The sequence below is a fragment of the Chelon labrosus genome, assembly GCF_963514085.1.
Source record: "Chelon labrosus genome assembly, chromosome: 12".
NCBI classification, from domain to species: Eukaryota; Metazoa; Chordata; class Actinopteri; order Mugiliformes; family Mugilidae; genus Chelon; species Chelon labrosus.
The window spans coordinates 3,688,318-3,711,224 of NC_140345.1; the positions used below are offsets into that span (position 1 = coordinate 3,688,318).

At 41.3% G+C, this 22,907-nt stretch overlaps 1 protein-coding gene across 1 annotated transcript in view; it reads right to left on the reverse strand.

Moving 5' to 3' along the window:
• Positions 1-22,907, reverse strand: part of LOC311497223 (neural-cadherin) — a 125,636-nt gene that overhangs the window by 71,617 nt on the left and 31,112 nt on the right. The window contains exon 2 of the mRNA XM_084557420.1: positions 2,220-2,408. Within this exon, the coding sequence (XP_084413546.1) occupies positions 2,220-2,408 (189 nt within the window). The remainder of the gene's footprint in view (positions 1-2,219; positions 2,409-22,907) is intronic.

Below are 22,907 nucleotides of genomic sequence, written 5' to 3' on the forward strand. Positions count from 1 at the left end.
AGAGGGTTTTGAACAGCAGCTGAATCCAACCTGTCAATCATCTCCTGCTTTGTCTATTTGTGGAGAGACTTCTCAGGCATGAGTTTGTCTGAGTCTCTCAGAAAGACTCGTCAAAGGTGGAATACCAGTAATACAGCTCTTACAGGACTCCTTTATACTGGTGCAGAGTATCACACCAACTTCTTTAATTTCAGATGAAAATAATGACTGACTTTAAAGGTAAATGTTCTTATTCTCGGTCTGTGTGAGTCAGGACGTGGTTAGCCTAATTTAGCATAAACATGAAAGCACGGGGAAACAGCTGAGCAGGCCTCGTCCAAAAATAGTCCTATCAGCACCTCTAAGGCTCACTGATTAAAAGAATACATTTTATCTACAACTGCTGAGTCAAAATATCCTATGAGCTATCCTAAAGACTGAAAGCCCTCATTGTGCATCTTGTTTATTTCGAACACATACAGACATCTAAAAAATATAATTTCTCTTGTTTTTTGAGGAACAAAAGACGAAAAAACTAAAGTGGAAACGGGGATATATAGTATGACTTTTTTCCTTCGGGCAGGTTTTATACATTGGACACATTAAAGTCATCAAAGAACTACCGGTGACAAACACTGACTGCGATGTTGTTTTGTCTGTGACTGAAAAACAGTTGCATTTGAACACACCACAAAGACTACAGACACATTACACATACAGTATGTTCTGCAGCTGCATGCAAGGACTTCGTACCTACAGATGGCAGTGGTCTGTGCTCGTCACTCAAAAGGGGAAACCAAAGGAGCTAGAACTGGGGAGATCTACAAACCATCGTAGGCCTCTCCTGAATCATGCTGAGCACTTGGTTTACAGGTTTTTTGTTCCAGATGACTTTATGGTGAAGTTTGCTTTTTGAAATGTAATGTATTGAAATAAAAAGCTGCACAGAGAGGTACACCAACAAATGGCCAACTGTTGGCTTGGTGTGCCACAACCATGGACTGTAGAAAAAACGGACATCTGGCCACACTGACGCTAGTATCCCGGGGATATCTTGCCAGTTTGGAGCCAGAATCTGAGCAAAATTGTCTGATAGTAGAGTCATACCCAAGTCCAATCCATTAACATGGAGGATGTGGAGCTTATGACCTATTCTGCAGCCAGCCACCAGGGGGAGCTCTACTTGCTTTGGCTTCACTTCTGAGGAGTTGTCATGGCGTCCACTTTTTTCTAGAGTCTGTGGTCACAAGCTTTAATGTTCGCTAGTACGCTCAACTTATAGCACAATGATTTCGTTGGACACAAGAACATTGTAAAGGAATTACTAAGACAGATACCTATATAACAATGACCTGGCTGACTGAAGATCTTCAAAGACATCGTTCAGTGAAACCTTCCTCTGTCCAGCTTCTCAAACACAAGCTGTAACTTTAAAATCCTCAAACGGAGTAAAATCACATTTATGCCACTAATTGGCGTCACACTGTATAAATATATTTTGACATGACATGGCGTGATGTTTTTAATATAAATTATTGGATTATTGGTCGGTACACATGTAGTCACATTACGCCAAAGGGAAGTCAGGAGCTTTTAATATGAAAGCATTAGAAATTAGCTCTCAAAATATCTCCCCTGCTCCTGCCTCCTCCCTCCTTCTTTGCTCCAACAAAAAAAAAAAAACTGTAAAAAAATAAAAAAATCCACAGCCACCGGCGCCCATCCGCCCACCCTCCAACTCTCCCACTCACTGCCTCTCCAGAGACTTTCCTATTATTCCCGAATCTGGGAGCTGTCTTTGCCCCAGGGAGCGATTAACAGTGCAGCTCCTTGCCGTTTATGTGCGTTTTCTCTCCCTCTTCCACTTGACGGTAATTGAAATTCAACAAGTCACATTTTATTTATAAATCACTCCTTTGAACAAAACAGGTTTGTCACACAGTGCCTGGCAGAGCAGCAGCGGACCTAATTACAGATACAAGCAGGAGATAAGCACGGCAGCAGACACGTGACAGGTCTTTGGAAGAAAGAGGTTTCACTGTGGTGGGTAAAAAAACACAAATGAAATGAAATGAAAGAGTGAGGTGAATTTGAATACTAAAAGACATTAACAGATCATTCCTTGAATATTTTAAATTTCATTGTTTATGACTGAAGTTCTATTCCAATAGCTTGCAACACTGCACTCTACAGAAGTTACGTACAGTATGGTCAATGGCCCACGGAAGATAAACACTCACCGTCCAGTAGGAGGAACTGGGCTTGCCCCAGCGTCCCGTCTCGTTGACGCGCTGACAGACGGTAAACTACAGAGCCAGGAGGTGAATCAGGACCGATGGCGCCGAGGTAAGGTGAAGGAAACATCGCCCATTGCAGATCAGCCTGACTGGGTGTGCTCAGAGTCAGCCTACACAGATACCACTCATCACCTGGGGAAGGGAAGAAGATGAGAAAAGGGACAGTGTTTTACAATGTCTAAAATTTTTATTGCCTGTAATAAGAGTTATGACTTCACTGCCTGTGTCTTTGCTGTGAAACAAATTTACAATGAGATTTAGTCTTTTATCTGTTGCCCCCAAAAAACTGTATTTATATATCTCCTGGTTTCATACACAGACTAAAACACCCACTGTATGTGGCTGTTTTTGAAGCTTCGTGCGCTCTGTGATTCCTACTTGGCTTTCAACCTTGCTTTGACACAGATAAGTCTGCTGAGGCGTTTACATGCATTCAGAGTTATATGAATTCTTTGGTCTGTGGTGTTCTTATGGAAGTTCAAACTGCCAGTTCAATTCTACCAGCCTAACTTAAAGCTGAACCAGGTGCATGGTAAAATTATTGTCCATTTCTAAATCCGGCATGCACAAAGCAACATAATGTGAATGAAAAAATATATGTGTGCCCCCCTCATGAATCCCATGACAGAGAGTATTCTCCATCTTTAAGCTCCATTTTTGGTGTCCACCAAATTCCAAGAAAAATATCTTGTTGTTCAGCTCCTACATATTCCACTATGTCCACCAAATAAATTAAAAAATAAAAATAAAATGACTGCATTATGACTCCAGAGTTGTTTTTCGTGGTAAACTATCACACACTCAGAATTCAGACTATAGAGCCATGAAAACTGTTTTGACGAACATGAATCACAGCATTGTGAGTCAAAATGGGTCCATCGTCATCTCTATGTTGATCCCAACACTGCTTTACAAAATTCAGAAACAGGTGTTTTCTCAAGTATTTTAATTGCAGTTTCCCTGCCATAACTGTCTGCTGTTTTTGTCTAAGCTTTGTTTTTAACGAAGCTTGTTAGCTAAGCTAGCTCCACTGGTTCACACAGCGACGTAAAAAGCCTAGCTTTCAGCCAAAGGGGACAAAGTGACATTTCTCCACGATATCTGTCATGTTTTCTCATGTTTAATCAGCAACTTGCTGCTGCTCGAGAAGACAAGAGGGATGGAGTGATGGGGAGGAGACGGAAAAGGAAGCAGTTCCTCCAAAATAAAATAAAAAATCTTTCTGAAGATCACACAGCCAGACTCAGCAGGCGCTCCCATTCGCCCAGTCAAAAATACACACACACACATTGTTTGTCTGCAGCAACGAGTCAACTGACTCTCTTCCTTTGTGCTGCTTTTCATGTCGTCGCGAGGTGGTTGTGAGGAGGGATTTGTTCGGTTTGAAGGTGCTTTGGCGCTCGCTGTTGTTTTGGCTCATGTGTCGTTTCACGGCAGCGGAGGAGACAACAGCCTGAACAAGAGGGGAAACTTCACTTCAGAGAGACCAAAGAAGAAGAGAGAGGGATGAGGAGGTAACAGAGGAGGAGGTGACAACACACCAGTGTCTACCTCTCTTTCTGTATTTTTATATCATGTCTGAACGTGTGTCAACAGACTGAGAGATAGAGAAGGAGAGGGAGGGAGTAGGCAAGAAGTGAGAGGAGATGAGGAGGACAACATGGGGATAAGAGCTGAGGAAATAAAGGAGATGAGGGAGGTGAAACTGACATGACAAGAGGAGGAGGAAACAGACATAAGGGGGAGAAACAAGGGAGTAAATGCATAAACAATATAGCAAGAGAAATGACAAGACAGGAAATTATGAAAGAAGTGAAAAAGGAAGCGGTATGCAGGAAGATGAGAAGGAGCAAGGAGGAGGAAGAAGGGATTCAACAATAAAAGGGAAAACTTGGGAATTGGTCAAAATTGCAAAAGGAAAGAAATCCATTCCTTGGAGTTACAACTGTCAAATCCCAACTCAGAGACATAAAATATTTTTAGATTCAGTAACTTACACTGTCCAGGGATACCATCATCTTTGAATCTGCAGACATCCACAAGTCTGCTTAGATCACAGAAAAAATACACAGCTGATAACTCTGAAGCTGGAGAATGATCCAGTTTTTTTCAGTATCTAAGTAATCTCTGCATTCAAATGCAACAAGAATAAGCAACGTGGCTCACATTGTATCCCACTGATAAGCCACTGGTGACATTACTCTTTCTGTTTACCTCCCACAAAGCATGGTGGGAACTGTGGTTCCCATAATATTATTTTTATTGGGAAATATACCTATTGTTTTTAAACATCAAGATCAAGAAGAACTTTATTGTCATTAGCTATGCCAGGCTAATGCCGAGACTTGGCCAAAACACAACTTAAAAAACTTAAAACGAAAAGTTAAGAAGAACAGCATGAGGTGATGGTGAAGATGCAGCAGTCTTCTTCTGCATCACCGCGCTTCCATCTTCAGTCAGCCCTTAAAACCCGGAATAATCTCATCTATTTCTATCTGTAGTTTTACATATGCTGCGCTGTGGGCCGTGCATTAAAGTGAATTGAAATCTGTCCCATTATCATGATAAACATCAACACGTTCCGATGCAGCGCCAGCGGACAGCACATGTGTCAGCCCGGATGAAAACTATAAAGACTGGAAACACACGCATCCAGGAGGGGGAGGGAGGAGGCAGCGCTGTCAGCCGGACAAAATGTCTCCTTCATACCTCCAGGCTGACGAAAGGTCATTGACACCAGAATAATGACATTTAATTTGTGCTGAGCTACGGTATCGGCTCAGAGGAGTTACACTGCGTCTAGTTTATCAGCATCAGCATTACTCTGCTAAACTCAAAGAGTTTTGCAACAAGTCCTTGAAATAAATGACAAAATCTGGCTTGAATGTAAACTCTAGACTTATTAATTCATTCATTTTCTGTAACCGCTTGTCCTTTGGAGGGTCACAGGGACTGCAGCCTATCATAGCTGTCACTGGGTGAGAGGCGGAGTACACCCTGGACAGGTCGCCAGTTTATTACTAACACAGAGAGACAGACAACCAAAAAAACTTGCTTAGTGATGCCATGAAGTACTGTAGGTGGCATTGCCTCGAATGTACTGTATGTGTTGTAGACCACAGGGGCCAATTCCATCCTTATCAAGGGCAGTGCTAAACTTCTCTCCTTTCATATAACACTGACTGTCAAAGGAAAATAAATACACATTTGTGGGTCCATAGAATTGGAGGCCTAGACGTTTAACAAAAACAGGTGCAGAGCCTGAATTACAGTTCGATCTGTTCAGTGTACTTGGGCGCCTTTCTTGATGAATACCAGAAGTCAATAAGGCAGACAGCACGGACAAATCACCTGTCGAATGGCCATGGCTGTCACAGAATGTTACAATGACAAGATCTAAAAACTACTAACTGCTTCAAGGCCTCATAGGAAACAAGAGTGACTGATCAATAGAAAGCTTTAGCTGCAGTGTACTTGGACAGAGAACACACACGTGGGATATACCACATGTTTTCATGAAGCATTTTCTGTTTCACCTGTACAAGTCTTGGAAGAGGAGTAGTGCATACTTGTTGAAGAGGAGTTTAATTTAAAGAAACTGATAAGAGGAGTGAAGACTTTTCACAAGAATAGACCTATCAAAAGTTTGTTTATCTTGTCTGTAAACTACTGGCTGCCAGATTAACTCATCATTGTGGTGTGGTGTGCTGTAGTCACGAACACTATAATGTTATTTGTTCCCAGCTGTGACTACAGCTACATTAAACCTTTCAACATTCATGTTTAGGGCATCACAAATGTATGTCCTTTTTTTAAAACCTGCAGAGTTACTTCTGATAATCTGTGTATTCACATTAACCAAGTGCTTAATCAGATTGAAGTCTGACTGATTTCAGTCAATGCCCACTTACATAAGACATAAACCAAAGAGATTTTTGTTGCACCTAAATGTAATTGAGTAGAAACGTAGAAGACATAGTTACCAGAGGATGAACTCTTTCAACTTTAATTTCAACTTCTCTAGCACAACTCACAGGACAAACAAGTTTTGCTCTCGTACTAGTAAAGCTGTAAGATTAGCTAAATCACCTCCATGATCATTTCCATTACATGTGACAGTAGTCATAGTCATGATGTTGCTAACAATCAAATGTACATTGTGTGTCTTTTGGTTTTGTTTTCTCCTCTAAACTGCAGCATGTTGTCCTGCTGTTTAGGGATTGTGTCTTCTTTGGCAGTGTTCAACACCCAGGGAGTGTCAGAACTATTTGCCCTGCGCAGCTGGACAACAGAGTTCAGCCTCCGTGGAGTGCAGCGCTCCTTTGTATCCTTCCACTCGGCCTCCTCAGCACACAAAATGCGCCTCGCAGCCTAAACTGTGTACTGATCCCTGACGCAAGCCACTGAGCTCAGGCCAGAACCCACTGAACACATGCATGCATGCATACTAAAGCGCAGAGGAACGTCTGGCTCAGGGCGGCCGCCGGCCTGAAGCAAGGAAGAGGAGTGGAAGATGAAGAAGGGCTGAGAACCTGAATGCTGAGCAGTTATTTCCACACAGATGTGTTTGTCCTCTCAAGCATGTCGTCATTCTTCAGTGTTCTTCCACATCTCAGCCTGACATGAAATGAGTGTAAAATGATGTTACTACATTAAAGTGAGTTCTGTCTTTATTTCTGTCTCGTCAGTTTCTAGTTAGTTATGTATTTTTTATTTGCTGAGGTGATTCTGACACAAATCTCCAGGCGAGTTCTGCTGCATCTCTGTTTTCAGGGCTGTCTGAGCAGTTACGAACGCATCATGACAGGTTTGAAAATGAGTTTCAGCCCGTTCTGCTCAGCTCTTCATCCATGACATAAATCTTCCCTCTGCTTCTACCCATGACTCTATGGGTAGTTTCCTCTCATTGCTTAAATAAAAAAAATCACTTGCAATGTACTGCACCATGGTCTTTGTGTTTGAGGAGTGAGCGAGTTACTTTATGGAGCAGCGTTTGGGTCTGTTGAACTGTATTTCTTATGAACATTAGCCACTCCAAAGGAGACGGGTCGATGAACGGCAGCGCAAAGAAATGCAGTGCAGTGTCATCGATCTCACCTGGAAAAAACACTGAACTACAGAAGCTGAATGAAGAAATCTTAACAAGTGAACTGTCTACTCTGTCAAGAGGCTGCATTTATAAAATCAACTGACACTTTTGTATCTCTTGTTCTGCAGCTGGTAAGAATATATTTATTCAGACTGATGTTTTGAAAAGTGGAAACAACCGACACAGTCCCAATGGGCTCCAGCAGCAGATAATTGATTATTGCATCTTAACTGGTTATAAAACAAGGTCTTTATTTATATAGCTCTGATCATTAGTTATATCACTTACACTGTACTCAAAAACATTTATGTGTCTAGAACTTATGTGCAGTTTATGCATCTGCAGGACTAGACGGCGTAACCTTCACACGCAGCCTATGCTGGAGCGAGCCATTAATATTTGTGTGCTCGTCAGTCTGGCTCACTCTGTAAAAACACCACCCAAACGCTAGTCAGCGCTGAGTCTTTTTTGCCAGTCGGGTTAATATATACTTTCTGCTTCACTTTCCTCTTACCGCTTCACTTTCAACAATGGCGGGTGAAACTTTTGCCGAAATTTCGCTGAAAACAAATCATACAAATGTTTGTATCTCCGAACCACCCCGGTTAACCTTTCCTCGATGTAGCGATCCAAAACAATCGATTCGAAAATTGTGGAGATGGAGATGCAGTTGGAAATACTAAAGCGGAAACACACTACTACCAAGCCGACCAATCACAGCTCTTGTGGTCTGCATCGCCGCAGTGTGTAGTTAAATTTCTGTGGAGGTGCACGTCAGGCTAGGACTTTAGGGTGTGCGTAGGGTCTGGAGCAGACGAACAAAGCCTACACAAGTTATCTTAATCATTTTGATGAATTTTCTGCTCTTGTCCAGCCACTGGGGATGTGAATACAGACTAGGCTGCCCCAAAGAAGTAGATTCATCACAGTATAAGGTATAAATTGAGCTTAGGTTAAAAGTAAACATAGAGTTTTCTTTTTCAAATGAGTCCAGCTAAAATGGGGATTTAGTTTCTGATTGTCCCACAATGTTTGTGTGGACCAATTATAAGAAATGTCAGTGACTATATTGTTAGAGACAGTGGACAGAGAGAACAACCAAAGAAAAATTCAAGTCGTAATTAACTCCACTAAAGATGTTTTTGTCGTGCACTGATGGGAAATCATGTAGCTGCTCTCCTTCTTGAGCTTGATCAAACAATCCCAGAGGGGGCCAGAGATGAGAGAAGTGTTGCCTGCCAAATGCAAAGAGGCATCAATCACGATTAATGTGCAAAGGCGATGACACACTCGTAACACACAAGAAGGATTTTCTTGACCAGGTATGTCATCACAATCAGCGTGGCGCTTCCAGTGATACAGGAGGTCCCAGCGGGACTCCACCACAGAGAAACCATTGATGTTTGGAGAAGAAATGACGCACATGTTTTTTTATGTCTGTTTCTCTATTTCAGCTCATATCCATCCTCCTACTGTCTTCTCTGCGGCGTCCGTCATGTGCAGAGCATCCAGGTCCCTGCTGAACTGCTGTCACAACGTTCTATGGTGGTTTAAGCTTCATGTTTACCACAATGCATATCTCAACCTGTTCTGTCTTGAAAGAGTCCACAGTACTTGATTGTCCTGTGTTTATCTTCTGGATCTGTTTGTCTGTGGCGTTGGCCTAATTTCCTAGCAAAGTTTCATGAAGTTCTCAGTGGTTAAAAAAACAAAACAAAAAACATCACAATGTATTGAGTCGAAGACAGAATGTGGTGTTGTCCTAAATTAGTCAAACAGGAAGTGTTGAGAATGACACGTCCTTAATACAAGCGGATAAATAGTCCCAGTGAAGTGAAGCTAAGTCCATCTTAAGCCGCCATTTACTCATTTGAATCTCAATGCAGAGAGTGTCACGGCTTGTCATGCAAAACAAGGCTAAAAAGAGAAAGGGAGTAGTGCTTTGTTTACACCAAACTCCATTCTGCTGTCTTTTAATTTAAATTCATTTATTTGTTTGGGGAGGGGATTTGTTTGTCTGCCACACGGCGTATCGGGATCAGAACGGGAGGCAACAGAATCGAGAGGACAGAGACACAATGGGAAGAGCTATTTTCTGTCGTTTTCCTCTGAGTCTCTGACTTGAATGGCAGCTGATGTATTTAGCGTGAAGCGGAGCTGTGGCAGCCAACCAGTGCCAATTCAGAAATAGCAAACCGTCGCCGCTGCCACTCGCAAGAGCTTCAATTAGGGGAGGGATGGAAACGAAGATGTGAGAGGATTAAATTAAAATGTGGTCACGCCCACAGGTCGTCACACAGCCGATGATGAAAGGTGATTAAAGTGCGAGATGTGTTTATATATAAAGTGCCTTTAACAAACCGGTTTGTCTCCACCTGCTATGTGGAGCGGCAGCAGGAACTAACTGAGATAAAACACGGCAAGGAAGATTACAGATGAAAGAAAAGTGCAAGAAGATGTCAAATAAAAGAGAGACAAAACAAGCACACCCAAAAACAGGTAACTCACCGACCCACAAATAACCTCCTAACACCTTAAAGTTTGTTTGTGGGGCTTCAAAAGAGGGTTGTGGGAAAACCAGAGACGTTTGCTTTGAAGAAAATAGCAAAAGAACAAGTGATGCAGCAGTTTCCCAGAATGAATGCATATCAGCAGAAGCTGTCACATCATAGCTGGAATATTACATGTCTGTAGGGTCAAAGGTCAAATATTTTGTGACGAATACGCAGAGAAGAAAACAAAAGTTGGCTTAACTTCTACTTAAGTTAAAGCTGAGATGAGCAACATTTGTCACAGTCACAGTGCATCCTTACAGTAATGTGACCACACTGTCTTGTCTCAAGATGCTTTATTATGCTGGTAGACAAACAGACAAAATCCAAAAACAGATCAGCACTGATCTGCGTTTAGGTGTCACGATGTTGCGCAACCCATGCGCAGCCTAGTACCAGTTTTTTGATGAAGCTCTGGATGACGTGCTCCCCCGCCCCCCGCCAATGCTCCTTTGCCACAGAAAAATGCTATATGGTCACACGCCCTTAGGCCATGTTAGTCATTGTCTATTTCTTCTTGTTGCTTGTGCAGCAGATTCTAACCAAAATATTAATATATTTATTATTGTTTTGAAAGATTAAGAAAAAGTGGTATCAATCCTTTGCTGACTGTTCCGGTGAAAGAAGACCACTTGATCCCTTTTAACCCAGATGTTTACGTGTGTGTGCATCGGGTGTGCTCTGACACACAAGCCGACACAGCTGTGTTGGCACCAGAGAAAGATCAGAGGGAGCTATGTCACTCTGCATGGCACACACGCACATGTGTGTCTGTCTATTTCCACGAGGACATTTGTTGACGAACCAGATTCCCAGGTCCCTGACCCTTAAACGTATCCATCGCAACTAACAGAACAGATTTAGGTCCCCACAACACAAGAAATACGAGTAGACACACACATGTGCACTTGACTGCCATAACACAGGTGCTGGTGTTTGTGTGTGCGTGTGATTGACAGTGGAAGATGCGTCTCCATGGTGATTCGCAGGGTGCAGGTGTTCTCGTGGGACTGGTTGCTGGGACAACACGTTAAGTCTCTGTGACATGTGAAAGCACTCTGGGTTTGACTCACTCTGTGTGTGTGTGTGTCGGTGTGTGTGTGTGTGTTCGATACGTAATGTGTGTGAGCTATTAAGGATTTGTACAGGGATGAATTACTTCATTTAACTCCTAACTTTGGATGCACAGTCTATTTGTTTATGAATGTTGAAGTTGCCTTTTGTGTCTATGTCCAGTCAATGCACTCAAAGAAAGTGGTTTTTAAAGATGTTTTCATTAAATACATAAACTTCTAATTTTGCATACTTATAGCTTACAGTTTACGCCGCAAGTACATTTTTCAACCCGCAAAATCCTTACATGTAAAGTCTGTAACATGTAAACAAATTATAGATGCTGACATCCACACACCAGGAGCACTGCAAGAAGGTGGCTAATGTGTAAAAATTGAGAAGGCATCTCAAACAAATGGAAAAAAACTGCAGTAGACCTGGTTACATGAAGCTCTGGTAGTATTTAAACGAATGCTTAATAAATGAACTCCAAAACGGCATCTTCATTCTTATCTAACACAATGCAGAAAGCCACTGGTTGTAAACAGAATTAATGAAGAACATTAGTTTTGCAAAGAGAAGAGAGCGATGAGCGACTGAAGAACCTTCAGTCCGAGTTGTAATTCCACTGTTGAGTAAAAGCGAAAGTAAAAACATCGTCGGACAAACCCTCCTCTGTTTGTGAACCCGGCTCTCCATCTGGTCCCTGGGAGCCAGCGGACAGAGGCCTGCTGCATCCTAATTAACCACCTTATAGACTGGCCTACTTTACCTCTGCACGCACACACGCGCACTCACACACACACACACCCTCACGCACAGAAAGCCAAAGTCCTGCAGGCACACAGTTAATTAAGCCCCATTTTTCACTGCTGATGAAGAGAGAGGGATGAAAGAGAGAGGGGGAGAAGGATGGAGGGAAGAGAAGAGACAGAAGGAGAGAGAGAGTTTAGAGCTAAGATAACAAGGCGGATAATGATGAGAATAACAAATGACAAGAAAATGAAAAGTCAGTGCATAAATCTGCCTATTTGAAGGAGCAGAACACACAAGACACGAAGCAATGCAGTCGTAAATGGAGTTTTATAACTGATTTGACATTTATGGAATAAACAGATGTTGAATTTAGCGAGGCAAGAAAGGAATAAAATCAATAGGGTAAAAAATAAATTATCACAAACCCACGCTGCTTCATTCTCTTCATTTTCAAGAAGCGCTTGATGTTTTGTGAGAATTTGTCTTAACTCGTCAAAAGCTGTTTTCATTAGTCTGGTGGCACTATAGAGCTGAAACAATGAATTTAATATCAGGCTCTTTTTGTGGAGAATCATAATTTACTAAACCATACCAGACTAGACCTTTTATATAGCTATAATCTGAGCATCCTTTGGTTTGGGACAGTTTGGACATAAAACAAATTTCTGACCATTTACTTATAAAACAGCTAAACAATCCTTCGGAGACGGAAGAGTGCACGTGTTTTTTATGGTCCGTCTATCCTGCTCTCTTCCTGACCACTAATGTCATCTATAAGACCTGATGGAGACACCGTCGACCTCTGCACTCTCTGGAGGAGAAAACAGCTACATGAAAACTCAATTAGCGTTTGATTCTGCGGTCAGCGTGGAAAAGGCAGAGGAAAGAAGGAGAGATGAAGACCTAGAAAACTGACAGGAAAATGGACATGTAAGAGAAAGATGGAACTGAATATTTTCATAAGAAGTCTTTTATTTTCAGTGGTGAGGAAAAGAAGAATGGGGTAGAATAAAACATATATTCCACTGCATGATGACACAAGAAGCAACAGAGCAGAATGAGGGACAGGACAGGATTAGATCAGACCACATTATATAAAGATAAATCAGACCAGAACAGACCTGAATGGATCAGAGAGGACTAGAAAAAGACTAGACCAGACCAGGATGGTGAGGACCACAGAAGACCTGACTAGACCAGAGTGGATTCAATTATCCTAGACCTCAGACTAGAATCCGAATTGGGCTTGGCTAGACTACGCGAGCGTCTTGACCTGGCCCGCACAGAGCAGACTGGACCAGGACTTGCTGTACCAAGACATGCCGATTCAAGCTGCAGGTCTCCCCCATCACTACTGGGTCAGCAGCAGACAGATGGAGCTGATGTGGTCACATAACTTTTCACTTTTCACTTGTCCACTGTTAAATTAATAAAAGAGGAGATATATATATCTTTTCTTCTGCTCAAGATGTACAGTATACTTAATATTTCTTGCAAAAAATTCCAAACAAAACTAAAAACTAAAAAAGCTGTATCCATACTACTGTATCACAAATTACAGACAGGTTGAATGATGCAACAATTTGAGAATCTCTTAATACTACAGCTCTGCTGCTGTCATGACACCCATCTAGGATTTCGGAGATTTAAAAAAAGGATCAGATGAGACTTTGGAGCGACATAAATTAAATATGGCCACTGTGTCCACAAAGCACAATGATGACATCATTGCATCAGTCGTGGTTGTTCAGTTCCCAGCGAACTGAGGCTAAAACTAAGCGCTGCTTCGCTCCGTTTGGCAGTGAGGATTCCTCTTTCCCACGGAAGGGAATACATAGCCCTGGGCGGCCCCTGGTGCTGTGCTCAGGAACCTCAATGGTCCTCCTGAGTTCAATCTATACAGACAACTGGCCTGATTTCTATTGACACGACTGGAGAGAGGATCAATGACACAGCAAGGGGGGTGAAGAAGAAAAAAGATTGGAGGAGATGTACATCAAGGGAAGGATAGAAAAATGGGGCAGAAGAAAGAAAAATACAGACAAAAAAGAGAAAAGAAAGAGGAAAAAAAATAACAGATCAGGATAAACACGACCGGGAGCTGAAATCAAACATTGAAAAGTCACTCGACCAAATTCCTCTTTCTGATCTCCCCTTGTGATTGGCCCGGTGGAAAAAGGCAATCGTGAAAAGTGGGGCAACTGTACGGGTCGAACATAATTTACAGATAACTCAATGCATTTGTTTGAATCTGCTAGAAGGCACGGACAGGTGGAGCTTGACTGTACAGCCTTAAAAATAAGGAGCGGAAAGCGTCAGCAATCAGAGGAATATATTTGTGTGTGTGTGTGTGACGGTCAGATTGGTTCTGCAAGAGTTACACCAGAAGATGAAAAGACGACAAGAAAGGCAGGAAACATGAAAGGACAACTAAAAATTGCTGAAAGGAAAAGAAAAAAATCTAACATTTCAAATGTTAGATTTAGAAAAAGTGGAGGGAAAAGAGAGGCTACAGAGTACAGAAAGAACAGATGATAAAAAAGGAAAATAGAATGTGAAAGTATGGTAAAGGGTCTTTATTTATATGGCGCTTTTCTACTTATTAGTACTCTTTACAGTCACAGTGACACATCTACTTGCTCATACAAACACACACACATTCACACACTAGTGCCAAGAACCGGGACCAACTAGGCATTCAGTGTCTTACTCAAGGACACTTCAGCATGTTACATGCTCTTCCTACTGAAGCCCAGGTCTTAACGGATGATCTAAAAACAGCACAGAGCAGACCAGACTAAAGAGTCCAGACCAGGCTGGACCAAGCTAGAACAAATTAGGCTACTACTACCGTAGATGAGCACAGACCCTAAACTAGACATGTGGAGCTCAGGCCAGATGTAACCAGACATCAGCAGACCAGACAAGATAAGACAAGACTAGACAGTTTCATTCTGACCAGACCATGACAAAGTCCACACCAGATAGTTCACAGCAAAACAGAAAAACACAGTTCACACCAGTTAAGAATTGACAATGTCAGAACAGACTGACAGGGCCTCTATATGAAGACATCATACTGGACCAAACAGGACTCGAATTGATTACAATTCGTAATACATGTTTTGAAGTGTGCGCACATGACAGAGGTGTCTGGCAGCACACTGGTGCTACCTCAGAGATGTGTGGCATTGCGCCTTCTCATCATAAAACCTTGATTTCTACACATAGCCTGGATGGTGGATCAGACTGAGCTGTTGTTCTGTTGTTCACACACAGAGCACTGGTACACGAACTACAGAACAGCAATAAATGCCTGTGCCCACACTCACTGCTGATGCTGCATTTTTGATTTGATTGTTTCCTGATTTCCAATCTCAAAACTGTTTGCAAGAACATAGTGTAAAAGTGTTTGGGTTTTCTCGATTGTCCTGTGAACACAAACCAAACCAAGTTTAAAGTTTGGAGAAAGTTTGTAAGTTTTGAGGATGTTGGTAGGGTTGGGTGGGCTTTTACAAAAGGATTAAAGCTGGCATTATACATGGTCCCAACTGCTTGCATGATAATTGGAAACACCATCCCCCTTCACATTTCCAACTCTGGACTGAGACAACCCAACATTCTTCCGACGCGTGTTTCGCTTTTCACGTGAACTCTTGGATGTCCTCCTGGCTAAAGCATGGAGAGATTCAAAATGTTAATTTTCACATCTTATGAACCAATTTTTAGTTAAATGTGTTTATTCTGGCAGGAAGATATGAGACAAAACACATAATCCATGTCCCCCAGCAGCCTATTATCCCAAAACTGCAATGAGAACAAGGTCTTAAAGAGGGGTGTACTCTACGGGGTTCTTCTTAGCTATTTTGTCTTTTCTTTGAATAATAAATCACACTAAGATCCATTTTCCAACAAGTAAATTTCACTTTCTGCTTTAGTATCAGATGTTTCACTGATGCTTATGAGTCATACGGATGATTTAACTCCGATTCAGCTATCTAACATTGACATTTCAGCAATTTCTAAAGGGGCTGAGGGTTTAAGGTTTGGGAGATGTCAGGGGAAATCTTTGAATGTTTTGAAGGGGGATTAATGATGACTCAATCAATTGTAGCGGGATGATTTACAGCAGTGTTAAGGTCTTGTCAGGGTCTTGGGAGAAGTTTTGAAAGGTTTTAGAGAGGTGAGGACTGTTGGGGGAAGGGGTTAGCAGGTTGCAGGGTAGTTCGAAGACTGTCTTTGGAAGATTTACTCCAGCTGCACAGCATCTCTGGCTGAGGCATCACGCCGACTGAAGAAGAAGAATCCAGTGCGATGTAAGAAACAGCGGCTGTCGTCTGAATTATGAATATCTGAGGACTTTTGTCAGCCATTAAAAAATAAAGCGGTGAAAGTTTAATGCGGTGCTTCGTTGATTATTGATGGAGGAACTCTAACACTGACAACTGTGGGAGTGTGATGTATGTGTCTGGCCGGCTTTAAAACTACATGGGGATGTCTTTGTATCTGTGTGCGTATATGGACAGTGTGAGTCTGTGCTAATCACTGATGCATTTTCTTGAGACATTTGAAAATCAATTTTGTAATTCATGTTTTCCAAAATAAATATCTGTCCTCAGCTGGTATGTTTGCAGGTGGGTGGGGCCGGTAAATGAAGCCCAAGTCACCTCCAGGCCGGTTAAGGAGTGCAGCTGTTGAGCCACTGGCTGTACATCTGGGTAACAGTGTTTATTTTGGTCCCTTTCTTTGTGCTTTTTTATGCGTTGTGTGTGTGTGTCAGCTGGACTCTTGCTGTGACAAACCTCTCAGCAGTTCTGACAAAGTGTGAGTGTGTGTGTTTGATGTTTGAGCTTTCAACGCGTGATGGGATTTCCTCGCTGTGACTCGAATGTGTGTTTCCGTGCGTGTTTGTGTAAATCTCTTATCTCTCACCATCATATGGAGTGACAGAGAATAATCAACAAAAGCAGAAAGCTGCACTATGAGTGCGTCCTCTGCTTAATCTGCTGTGTGCTTTTATGCTGTTGCATGTTTGTGCTGATTTGTGTTAGTGTCAGGCTGAGCATCACAGTTTGATTCATCTGTTATGTGCAATTGTATGCTCTACAAAGTTCAGCAAACATTTTTTTCGACAGTATTTTGAACATTTGGTCAGTTGAGTACTAACTCCGGCTGTTAAAAACACAACCAACACCACAAAACCGAGTGATAATGTTGGGTTGTTAATTGACATAAACATTAGCAGTGGACCTAAACTATATGGGCACATATTTGTTCTTTCGCGTGTTAACAAACCCTGTGTGTAAAGCCATCTTGATAATAAAATGATATTCCCTATTCGGTGCAGAAAATCTTAGCTGGTTTCCAGGCAGTCCTAACCTAAATCCCATCCAGCACCTTTGGGATGACCTGGAACACTTTGACTGGAACAAGACTCAAGCTTGTTACAAATTTGTTGTTTTTTTTTCGAGTTGGCAAGAACAAAATTTGGCCAGATAATTTATACTTATACGAGAAAGAAGTGAGGACCTGCCAAAATGTCCTCACTGGTGTAAAATTCTAACTGGTCCTCAGAAAGATAACTGTACAAGCGCACACACACATACACACAAATGGGATTCCCACCCACTGATGCAGAGGCCTTCTAGTCACCGTGTTTCCAAGTAAAAACACACACATGATAGCAGAAACACACACACGTGCATCCCTGCACACTCAATGATTGTGGTATAGTCGACTGAATGGAATTAAGGCACTTTTTTTCTTAAATGAAAAAAACTTAAATGCACTTGCGATTATCTGCAGACACACACACTTGTTCTTCTACCTTTGTGAGGGACCTCACTGACAAAATACACTTCTCTCATGCCCTAACAGTCCCAACTAAATGCATGACCACAAACCCTAGTATACCCTCAATTAAGCCTTAACCCTAAAACATCTCTTTGAACATCAGTTCCAAAATGGGGACTCACAAAACTGCCCTCACTCATGAGATCTAAAATCCAAACAGGTCCTCACAAAGACAGACATACATGTACACACATACACACACACACTCTTCTCTGCAAATCTGGCAACTCGGCCTGGTGATCAAAGGCTCAGATTTGCTCCATTGTGTGGATAAACACCCAGCTTTTCAGACACCCAGGAACACACTCATCCAACACAACAACACAGAATAAAGGACACACACTCGGCCAATTTGGTTCAATCTTCCAAAGCCACTACTCTGGCTAATTCACACCGAGGAGGGCTGCTAAAATCTGCGCAACCAAAGCACTTTGCTACGGTGGTTGTGGACGCCCGGCGGTGGGCCTCATGAGCTCTCCGCAGCCCTCAGATCATTATAAATCCATTGCAGGCAACAGTGGAGTTCACTGCTAACCTAATTGCAGCACTGCAAAGCTGTTGTGAAGCTTAAGAGTGTTGAAATATGTTGAAATACGTAGTGCAAAGTGAGCCAGAAAAGCCACTGTAATTCATCTAAGGAGTGTTCATCTGAGGAGAGTGCCCTTGATGTGATGTTTTCTCTAGGAAATTCAGAGCAAAGAAAAAGTGGCTGCAGACAGAGAACCTTTAGAGGTGATCTGACTATTCAATTCTCAAGAATTTTCAAGATAACACAACAATCCATCTTGAGGCGCTTCAAGCTATGCTTTTGAAGCTGTTCCATAGAGGTCTGGACCAATCAATGTTTTTTAGGTCAATCCTACCGGTGCCTTTAACACAACAAAATCTCCTTAAAATGGTGGCATGTCTGGCATGTTAGCTTTCAAAGCTTCTCAGAGTGCAGCTTGGTGATGGTTGGTCCAAACACCTACCAGCTATTGGTTGACATTGTCTCCCTTTTTCTAGATAATTTCCAAAGTGAAACTGCTGTGTCAGATTAGCTTTATGTTGTCGACCTCACATGACGAGTTGTCAGTGTGATTTTAAGACAGGTAACAGTTAGCTAAGTGACTTTGCAATGGAGTTTAAACTAGGCTGGTAAAGTTTATTTGGACATTCGTTTTTTGTTACAGATTGTCCTGTGAAGGGTCGCAAGGGCACTGGAGCCTATCCCAGCTGTCATTGGGCGAGAGGCGGGGTACACCCTGGACAGGTCTCCAGTCTATCACAGGGCTAACACAGAGAGACAGACAACCATTCACACGCCAACTTAGAATCACCAATGAACCTGACCAGTCTTCGTTAGTCTTTGGATGGCGGTAGAACCCACTCAGACACAGGGAGAACATGCGAAAACAGTGCTAACCACCACACCACTGTGAGCACCTGGTAAAGTTTATCCACATCTCAAATTCTACAAAGTTTCACTTGTTTTGTTTTTCCACCAGAATATTGCATGGCAGTTCTGTTGCGTCCGGTTAACACAGAGAGAATACTAACCTAGAAAGCATTCATGCTATACAGGACTTAAATCTTACATACCCTGCAGGAGTTTGTTTCATGGGTGTGAATCAAAGCTCAGTGGAAAGGTTTATGATACTAGTCAAATCACACATCATAAAGTAACTAGTTACTATAGACATGTTAGCTTTATATCATTCTTGAAGTAAATCCCCCGCAGTATGGAGCTGGCCCTTTAAGCCATTTTTTCCAGTATGGGTGATGGTTAAAAAAGCTAAGTTCAATTTTTTTCTCCCAGCTGAGTTAAGAGAGATGGTGCAGGTCGGGTTAATTGTGTCAAAGTGTGGTGGTTGATGAGGCTCACAGAGCGGACGGCCTGTTCAACTAATGAGAGCATCTGTCGAGGCACAGCAGCCTGCAGCACATACATACACACACACACACAGAGAGAGCATGTCCCAGGAGGAAGGAAACTCTGTTCTCTCTTCACTCTCATCACAGTTTCTGTCATCTTTAATCTGCCTCCCATCTCGTCTCTATGACGACGCTACCCCTCTCCTCTACAAGTGATACAGCGAGCCACACATCCACAACATCATGATCAGCTCCTTTTGGGACACTCGTCAACCACATTTCTCAAAGGTGAGCGGGCATCCATGAGAGAGGCCTAGAAGTCAACAAAGTGGTGGTTTTCAAAGTGTGGTTCAGGGACCAAACCGGGTCCTGAAGAGCTTTCTAAGGATCCTCAAACTCCTGAACCCTGATGGTCCCCACAGTTTTCAAGAGGAAAATTAGAAAAATAATTGTTCACTCCTACATATCTCATGTGACATACTGAAGCCAAAGTCTCAAAAGGTGATACTGAATTTTTGTTCAGATTATATTGCCCAATCTAACGCAGGAACATTTTTGGTTGTTTTACCATAATTTCATACTAAAGCATAGAGCAGCTTCCCATATACTATTGAAAATTAAAGTTAAAATTGGTAAAAACAACTAGTAAGTGGTAAGACAATTCTATGTCTTTTGAACAATAAGTCAAATAGTTCAGTCAGTGCATTTGTATCAAAAAATTACTTTGTAAACTATTCTGATATCCTGAGCCTGATGACTTTTGAAACACCAAACTATAAACTTTAAAGGGCTCAAATGTTTGTATGTACACAGGACATACTATATATACATTTCATATATTTTATTTTGTATATTTCACTATATTGAAAGACCAGTATATTGGTCTTTCTTAAAAAATGTTTCATTATAGACCAGTGACACTGTAAAAGCACTGTTTACATACTGTACATGTTATCATATTAATATTATAATATTGCATATTATACTGAAACCAAGTTTAAATGATTTGTTAATACAACTTGTTGTGATTATAAGCCTTTTCAACTCTATAATTAAACTGGTTTTGGTCTCACGCATCTATTATTAATAAAACTTCATCACAGATGTACAACATGTTAGATCTGATGGGTGTCTCAGTTTGAAGGGTTTCATCCTGAGTTGTTCCTGACCATATGGCAACGTCTTTGTTCTTAAACTGAAGTGAAAACCTTGAAAATGACCAGAACTGGAGTTATGAGGTTTTTCCACATGACAAACAGTGTTCTCATTATGTCTCACTTGATCTTTCTCTCTGCTCCTGTTGGACTCAACAGCAGAGTGAAGATGACTCATATCAAAGAGACACTCAAGAAATGTTAACGCCTGACTCGTCATCACTGTTGGCACACAGTGTGTGTGTGTGTGTGTGTTTGTAGGTAGCCTCTTGCTCTCTTGTCTTGGTGCTCTCATATCCACTCACAATCACACAGAAACAACAGACGCAGCACAAAAGAAAGCTCAAAATATACCATTTCACTTAAAGCCCAGAAAGTAGAAAAGCACAAAATGTCTACTGATAGATGCAAAACAACTCAAAAAAGACATGAGCAAATCAACACCAAACTTAAGACAAAGAAACATAAGACATCCACAAAAAGATGCAAAACAACTACATAGAGACATAAAACATGAACAAAGAGAAATAAAACAACTACAAAGAGGCACAAAACATAAACAAAGAGAAACAAAACAACTACAAAGGAACATAAAACATGAACAAAGAGATACAAAACAACTACAAAGAGATACAAAACAACTACAAACAGACATAAAATATGAACAAAGAGATACAAAACAACTACAAACAGACATAAAATATGAACAAAGATACAAAACAACTACAAACAGACATAAAACATGAACAAAGAGATACAAAACTACTACAAACAGACATAAAACATGAACAAAGAGATACAAAACGACTACAAACAGACATAAAACATGAACAAAGAGATACAAAGCAACTACAAACAGACATAAAATATGGCAAAAGAGATACAAAGCAACCACAAAGAGACATAAAACAACTACAAAGTGAATAAAGTCACCATAAAGACAAGGTTTAGTCTGACTGTCTAGCCAGGTGGTTTGGTGCCCTTCATCAAGTGTCATCATGTGTCATAATACAGTATTATTATTATTATTTCAAACTGTCCCTCTGTAAAAACTTTGCTCCGAGGCCAGGAGATTTCAGCTGTGAACCTCTGACTTAAAAAAATGAATCTGAACTTGTTTGGACAGTAAAAGTATTTTATGTGGAGTGTTGGAGTTGACTTCCTGACAGACCAAAACAGCTACGCAGATGCGACCATCTGAGGACATCTTTCATTTCATCAGCAACTCCCGAGCAGCGGGTTGGACGGCACCACGCAACCAGGAGCTGCTGTTTCATTTCAAACAAGAACGCAGGAAGCAGGGAGGACAGCAGGAAGCTGACAGCGGCTCAGTGAAGATGATGGAGAGGGGCTGCTGATGTGTCTTTGAAACTTCTGACAGATTTTTATCAACTCTGACTGAAGGAAACATAAGAAGAGTGAACTCTGGAAAAAAAAATACACTGTATATGCTCCACTAATTAGTTATACAGTATATTGCCAAGAAATGTGATATTAGACTGTAAAAGCAGTAAGGAGACACTCTTAATGAGAGACTGCCCTCACGCTGGAGCTTTTTAGCCTCTGTTAGGTCATAGTTTTGGTAGTGATGGCGAGGAATAGTCAAACACAATTTAATTTAAATTACAATGTTGCACTGTTAATAAAATGTTACCCGAAACAACTTACAAAACAATATACATACAATAAAACTATTTTATGTAGTGCAGAAAAAAACATAACTAGCCACAAATAAAAGAACAATTAATTTGCATGAGCAAAATATTGCTTTTTATTGCACATTCGCACAATCACAACACAGTTTTTGTGATAGTTGTATAATTTAAATGCTCTCAGCAGTGATAATTATATTACAGTGTGTCAGATGTGTTTTGGTCTCCAAATGGCCAAGATATTAACAAATGCAGCTTTAAAAGTGCAGTGCCAATAATTTTAGTCAGTCATTTCATCAAGTATGATTATTTTACTATTATCTTTCTGTTTCACAGTTTAACATTAAAGGATTAACAGCAACTTTCTTTGTTTGTGAGGATTCTCGTCATCCAAATCATGGTATATCTAAGGGAAATCTCATACAAATGGCATCTGGACTTGTTTGAGGTTTTACCACTCATCAGAGTGGCTTTTCCAGTTTTAACTTTCTCTAAAATAAAGCCCTAAATTCTCCAACACTGAGATAAAGCTACAGACTGGTGGGTTTTTTTTCAGTTCTCCTGCATGCAATAAATGAAGTTTACTGACTCTGCACCTGATTAAAAATGTGCTAGATTTACGAGAAAAAAATGCATGACAGTTATTGTTAGTCTTATTAGACACTTAA